General features: G+C 39.4%; 1 protein-coding gene across 1 annotated transcript; it reads left to right on the forward strand.

Annotated features, from left to right (window-relative positions):
• The first annotated feature begins 761 nt into the window (after positions 1-761).
• On the forward strand, positions 762-6,880 carry LOC116255180 (cell division control protein 2 homolog A). Its single transcript, XM_031630962.2, has 9 exons — positions 762-934; positions 1,799-1,844; positions 2,002-2,186; positions 2,834-2,954; positions 4,644-4,817; positions 5,003-5,166; positions 5,250-5,337; positions 5,476-5,529; positions 6,524-6,880. Exons 2-9 carry the CDS (start codon positions 1,836-1,838, stop codon positions 6,611-6,613), a joined length of 885 nt encoding a protein of 294 aa, XP_031486822.1. The 5' UTR covers positions 762-934; positions 1,799-1,835; the 3' UTR covers positions 6,614-6,880.
• Positions 6,881-7,637: the final 757 nt, after the last annotated feature.

Genomic DNA, 7,637 nt, shown 5'->3' on the forward strand with positions numbered 1-7,637 from the left:
TCCACCACTAGGGCAATTTCATTTCTTTTCATGAATTCCTGTTCCAACCAATCAATCACGCTAAATTCAGATTCCATCACTAAAAGTCTCTGGTTAGTACCATGTTCGGACATTTTTGGTGCTTTTATCGAAGATTTATGATCCTTTTAGGAATAGATTTTAAATATTTAGCTGCCTGGGAGATAATTTCAAATTTATGTGTGGTGTTTTTGTTAACATTATATTAAGCTCCAAAAGCGAGCTTTTTAGTGGGTAAAACAGACGTCCAAAATCTTAGAAACCAAAATACTGGGAAGATCAGGGCTTTCCAATGGTAGCCAAACAGGATTTGGATCACAAATTCGGACTGCTCTTGTTGCACTTTTTTCCTTTATTCGCTAATTTCTCAATAAACTAAATTCCTAGTTTTTTGTAAAGTAATAAAAAAAGAAGAAGACCAATGTGGAGCTTTAGGGAGGACAAAGTCCAATAATGAATGAGGCAGAAAAAGAAGAAAAAGATACCTTACAATAAAAATCATCTTCACCGACCGGGCGGTCGGCCTCACGCAACAAGATGTGGAGGCGAAGGCCATGGTATCAGCTCCCAGTGGGAGTGTAGTTGGTCCAAGTACACGACCGCACTGTCACTTCAGTGGACTCTCTCCCACGGAGTGGCGACTCTTCTTTAGTCAAAATTTCGAGGGAACGGAGGGCCGAAGGAAAAAAAATTAGCGGGGAACGGTTTAAGAACTGCGTCTTACACGTTCTCCCTCCCCCCTATAAATTCCGTCCCTTTCATCTCTCTCTCTCTCTCTCTCTCTTTCTTGCTCTCTCTCTCTGTCGCTTGCTCTCTGGCCACCACTAGACATCAACGCTCTGAGCGTGGCAGACCCGCCGGAATACAGCCGCGGACGAGCGGCTGAGGTTCGCCGACGGGAGTGTTGTGTCCGAAGGTGACTTCCGATCACTCTTCCTTCTCCGTCTCTGTCGATCTCGTCTTCGTTTCTATGCTTTGTCTGGTGTAGAATCTGCTCTCTCGTTTCCGCGGAATGCTTTCGCCGTCGCCCCCTATTTTGATTGTTTTTGGCCCGGTTCCAAGCGATCTACGGCTTCGGTTTTGCTTCTGAGGCTGGGAGGCGCTGGCGGCTTCTTGTAGCGGTCGTAGTGATGATCGGCCGGGTCCGCTTTAGGTTTCGCGGTTCCGTTTGGGTTGCTGTCTGTGGTTCTTGCAGATGTTGGCTTTGTTGAGCTCTAATTAGTGAGGTATTGGCGTGCATTGTGTGTTGGATTGTTGATCGGTGGAGGTTTCAATCGGGAATCGGCTGAGATCCTAGTGCGGCTGAACTTGTTGACTTTTCTTTTCTGATGATGGATAGTTTGTTGTTTCTGGCTTCATTTCTTGGCTTTTATTCTTGTTTCTGTGTTTCTATTTCATTTGTTCAAGTAGCGTCAGAATTCCAGGGTGTTATCGAAGTTCGTAGAACTCCTAGCGCTTTTTATCCGTCTGCATTTTTTCCTGCGGAGGAATTAGTTTGTTTTTTTAATCTAAAAATTCATCGTCTTTTGTTCTGTTTTGCCAGTTTCAATCATTGTTCATTTTGTTTTCGTTCTTTTCTCATGTTCTATGATGGATGTCTGCGTTATATTTTTATTAGCAAATCACAGTGGCTTTGTATTTTGTGTTTATATATGCAGATCGTTTATATTCGTGTTTGTGAACTCCGTCACGCAGTGTTTACATAATGTCATACATTGGTTTTTCGTTGTTGGCTCTTATGACTTAACGGTGTGGATTTTTTTTTTTTTTCTGGCATTAGGTTTGGATTTCCGGAGGCCTGAGTGTGTCTTGACTTGATGGACCAGGTTAGTGTTTTCTTCTGATAAATTATTTTGCTCTTTTTTGTAAGATTAGAATGGTTTTGATGGGCATGCTTGAGTCAATGGTTTTTATTCAAAGAAGATACGAGTTTTCTGTCGTGATCTTTATACTAATAATTTTTGTTGTTATTCATTTTGGTAGTACGAGAAAGTTGAGAAGATTGGGGAGGGGACGTATGGTGTCGTGTACAAGGCTCGGGACCGTGCGACTAATGAAACAATTGCCCTTAAGAAGATCCGTCTTGAGCAGGAAGACGAAGGTGTCCCAAGCACTGCAATACGGGAGATTTCCCTTCTCAAGGAGATGGAGCACGTGAATATTGTCAAGTTGTCACACTCTGTTTAGGCATTCTCTTTGTTGATTCAGTGTTGATGCTGAATATACTTGTACTTTTCTTGTTCGTGATTTTCTAATTCTGTTTAATTTTGTCATTGATCATGTTTTTTCTCAATGAACAAATATTCAGTAATTACCTTGTGGTTTTATTCCTTCCTAAGTCATGGCATGGACTGCAATCTTGTATTGCAAATGTTTAATATTGAAAATTCAACAAATGTTGCTCTCTGTTCTCTAATGTAGTAAATAATTGCTTTCAAGGATGGGAAGCAGTTTTTATTCTTGAGAGGCCACACATTCCGTTTATGTCATACATATAGTTTCCTGTCTTCTACAAACTTGCTTCCAGTTTATTGAAATTGTGCCTTTCATACTTTGTCCTCACAGTCAGCCCTGTAGCCATCATTGACAAACTACTTGTTTCCCTTTGTGAAATATCTTGACGCTCTTCTGATTCCATTTTTCTTTTTTATTACACTATAAAAAGTTTCATGGTTCGTATATCCATAAAAGTGCCAAGTTATGAATCTCTTTCTGCTCTTATAGTTTTTGATGTATTTCTTCTGTTGCTCTGTGAGGTGAATGCTGCTGTTTTGCTTGCAGACCTTTCCAATGACAGCATTATTTTGGATTTCAGGTTGCATGATGTTGTGCACAGTGACAAGCGCTTGTACTTAGTTTTTGAGTATCTTGACCTTGATCTTAAGAAGCACATGGACTCCTGCCCTGAATTTTCTAAGGATCCTCGTTTGATAAAAGTAGGTGAGACCTTTCCTTCCTGGGTAATGTATCTGAATGTGGTGGAAAGTTGGATGATTTTATAACCTTTAAGGATCCATTAGTTTTCTTTCTTTATCAAATTTAAATTTGCTTGCAATGAACTATGCACCCTTTTACTCGTATATTTTTTTAACCAACTCCAAACTCCATCTGCATTTCACACATGATGCGGATAATATTTTCTTTCTTCTTAACTTTGTTCTACAATTCATACAGATTCAAATGTTGAGCCCTATAGTGGCCATTTGAGCAAAGATGTATTTTGCTATTTTTTTTTTAATATTGCAGGACTAGGGCAAGTTGATACCTTTCAGGGTAATCGACTCCAAGCTTGTTTGGGTTAATTCAGTTCATTTTAACTGCAGGTTGAACTAGCAAGCTTTGTATCTTCTGGTCCATCCACGGTCAAATTTAGAAAGCCTAGTTACCTTGCTTTTCCCTTCCCTTATATCCTGCATTTCAAACTGTTTTTTGATTGTTCACAATGAAGTTGGACTCACTAGCTGTTGACTTATGCACCATAAGGACATGTTGACTCTTCCTGCTGTTATTTGTGCTTCGAGTATGGGAACTAGCAGTTCTTTTTCCCCCATTGAACTGAATCCAAAAGCAGCAGTAACTCCATAGTTTGAGATGTCAGTCAGGCCAATTTTGTCATTACCATAGTACTGGCTTTTGCTTATAGGTCTACGAGAAGGTGGATTATGATTCAGCATGCCATCTTCTCAGCCTTCTCATCAATTCTAATGCCCAGTTTATGATAATGTGGAAATAGATAAAGTCGAGAGACACATGGATGGCTTATTTGTTCGTCATTCAATTATTTTCACATAAACATCTTTATCTGACCTCACTGCTTTATTTCTTTATTGGATGATTCACATTTTTCATTATAACTAATAGGTGGCCTTCTTCATTGTGAAGCCTATAATTTGAAAATATACATCTAGCGAATTGAGTTTGTAAAGTTTTGTGTAAATAGAAGAGTTCATCTGATTAAATCCTTAGAATGCAGCGACAGAACTTGGGGGTGGTACATGACATCAAAGTGATTAATTATTTCCCCGTGCTCCCATCTGTCAATAGGGGGTGATTTATTGATAGTTTTTCTCTTTTATACAAGTTGTGCTCACTCATATCCATTTTCAGCACACGCTATGGATTCATGATATTATGAAATATCATATTAATATGAACAGGATATTGTCATATACGGCATCACTGTGCATCCTAAAATCCCTTTTTCCAATGCTTGAATAGATTGTCAGTTTCCATGTTCATCGGACAAATAAAAATTACATTTCTTCATGAAAAAGGCATTGCATGTTCTTCTACTACAATGAAAACGAGAGTTCATTAATGACTATTGATATATAAGTGGGATGGGGCATAATATGGGCCATCTGAGGAGCAGTTACTAACTATTTGTCTAAAGTTGGCTTGTGGAAGAAACTACATGGAGGAAATGAAATTGACTTGTGCTTTGTTGATTCATCGTCTTGGTCAAACCTAAACTTGCATGGCCGCATGCACTTGTCTATCTTTGTCCATGTAGATGATTGTAAATGCTATAATTATTGAATAGATGCACCCAACATTGAAGTGGTCTAAGTCTGGTTTTTGTGTTCCTTGCTGTTTCTGATTTTGTGTTTGTTTTTTCCATCCAGACATTCCTTTATCAGATGCTTCGTGGGATTGCACATTGCCATTCCCATAGGATCCTCCACAGGGATTTAAAGCCACAAAATTTGCTAATAGACCGACGTACTAATGCTGTAAAACTGGCTGATTTTGGATTGGCAAGGGCTTTTGGTATCCCTGTTCGACCATTCACTCATGAGGTATGTCTGGTGATAGAGATGTGAATGTAATGTTTCAGGTTAAATCTAAGTTGCAGTACTACCTAAATTTCTTTTGTTGAGTTAAACTCTTTGTTTTTTGAAATTATAGATCAGAGATTTTGTTTATACCTTTTTTCTTTTCCGATTCATTGTTTGATGCCTATAGTCCGAGATGGATCTTGCAGGTTGTAACCTTGTGGTACAGGGCACCAGAAATCCTCCTTGGCTCACGCCAATACTCTACACCTGTTGATGTTTGGTCTGTGGGGTGCATCTTTGCAGAGATGGTGAACCAACGTCCACTGTTTCCTGGTGATTCTGAGATCGATGAGCTTTTTAAAATATTCAGGTTTGGTTACCTTTAATCATTACTGCATGTGCATGTGTACTGGCATTTTTGCTAAAAGGACTGTTTGTTTTCCCCTTGTCAAGAGTGCTTGGTACCCCTAATGAAGAAACCTGGCCTGGTGTGACATCATTACCTGACTACAAGTCTGCATTTCCAAAGTGGCCTCCCAAGGTGTTTCTCTCTCTCTCTCTCTCTCTCTCTCTCACACACACACACACACACACACACACGTGCATCCATTTTCCTTCTGCATGTCCTTTTATTGAACTTTTTTCTTTGCTCTTTTTCCTTTTTTTTTTCGAACTGTAGGATCTGGCAACTGTTGTTCCTGGTCTTGAACCTTCCGGAGTTGATCTTCTTAAGGTAAATATTCTCGCTTTTGTTTAAATTTTTAGCAATGAAATTTGCTACTCAGGCTTGAGGGTTCTTTAGCTTTCGGTGTTGATTTTGAGATTAATGTGTGAAATGATGTAGGCATTTCCTTTTTTTGTCTGTACTATGTCCAATCCAGATCAACTCTATGAGTTATTTGGCTGATCTGTGTCTGATGCTTTCCAACCTACTTGAGTGGATATTTGTTTGCAGACCTAAAGCATAATTTCCTTGGAAGAAGTTTTGTGTTAAGGTTTGTTTTAGTGAACATTACACTATGCTGACTGTGAGGAGAAACCAGAATGACACAATGTCGAAGGCATTAATTTGGTGGCAAATACAACTTCTAGTTTGCATATAGTACAAGCATACCATATGCACGTACACATGAAGATGCACTTGCACGCATGTTCAAGATCAAGATTTTAGGAGTGAAAAGAAGCCTATTTTGTTGTCTGATCAAATACAATTTTTTAGTTGACCTACAGACTACAGTACAAGCACCCCACATGCATGCAGATTGCAGACATAAAATGAATTACTTGTATGATTATATTGGATCAAGACATTTTGGCTCTGATGGGAGGTTGATTTAGTCTGTCAGAATACAACTTTTACTTTACATGCTACAAGGATCGCACATGCATAACATAAAAATGCATACCTGTACGATTATATTGGAGGACAAGAGGGCACCTCGGATGGCTGTCAACAAAACCTAATTTACTTTGTGATCTGGACACTTCAATTCTTCCATTTGCCCTAGTGCAAAAGAGTCTGACAGGTTTTCTAATCGGCTGCAAGGCTTGCCTCATTTGGCGTGCCATCTCCTGTGTAATTTCTAAAAGATTTGCTGTCCAAAAGACTCAAGTTGGTCCTTATGTTTTCTTTTTTTAGTTATTTGCTGGAGTGGAGCAACTGTTTCCAGGAATCTGCATTTACTCTTAGTAAACAGAAATCTGACAAGCCGTTTTTTTTTTGGCAGAAAATGCTCTGCTTGGAACCGAGTAAGAGAATCACTGCTCGCAAAGCGCTCCTGCATGAATACTTCAAGGACTTGGGGCCTGTACCATGACTGTCGCTGTATATTGGGGTAGGGTGCAGAAGACTAGTTAGCTGCACATTAGGTTTGTGTGCAAATTTATGTTTGCCTCTAGTCTATCTTTCTTTTCCTTTCTTGCTTCTCTGGACCTTAGTTTGATTGGGCTTTTGGCTTCTATTGAGAATTTTTGGAAGTGATTTTTTTTTTTTTTCTTTTTTTGGCCTCACAACCGGGCTTTGACGAACTCTTGTGCATGTATCTTTCAGCACGGTTGGATGGAATGACTAAAGTTTTAGGCCACTTACTGTCCCCATGCTTTGCTTCATGAACATGCAAATGTGTTGGATCTGGTTCCAGAGTTTTGGCTGTCCTAGGTATGATGTTTGGTGTTTACTTCCAAGCACAATTCTATTTGCCAGCTGCTAATTAGTGGAAGGGCAATCTTCTATCCACGGTGGGACTTGAACTACTGGAGATATATTATAGGACCCAGCCAATAATCATTAATAACTGATATTGGTACATCTTAGGCAACTTCGCGAATTCTTTTCGATTGAGTTCCGACGTTCAAGTTTTAACAAGAATGGTACTGTGAGAAAGCTCAAGCAACATAATGGCATGATTAATACTTGCATCTCCTTCTACTTGCTTGCCACCTGTAGTAAGGGAAAAGCTGTAATGTAGTCGAAATGGGGCCTCAATCCTGCTTTCTTCATCATAGTGTAATGAGGCCTCAGTTTCTTGTCGGTTAGGAAAGATACATGTCATTTTCAAAGATGTGCATGTGCCAGATATTTTTCGAAGCAAAATTGGATTTCGTGGTCGAGTTAGGTGAGTTGTGGGAAAATCGAGCTGGGAGAACGTTATGTTTTCTTTTTATTCGTTTAATGCATGATCAGTAAAGTGACCCTCGCCAATCAGTCCTGATTGCCATGCTATACGGTAACAATACTATAAAAAAGCTGAACGCGAAAAATATCTGGCCTGCTTCTTGATCTGCGGTCTTTAACCAAACGAACTTTCCTTGTTGCTCTAATTTTTTGTATCGTATGCGAGG

The sequence above is a fragment of the Nymphaea colorata genome, chromosome 5 (genome assembly GCF_008831285.2).
Source record: "Nymphaea colorata isolate Beijing-Zhang1983 chromosome 5, ASM883128v2, whole genome shotgun sequence".
Lineage (NCBI taxonomy): Eukaryota > Viridiplantae > Streptophyta > Magnoliopsida > Nymphaeales > Nymphaeaceae > Nymphaea > Nymphaea colorata.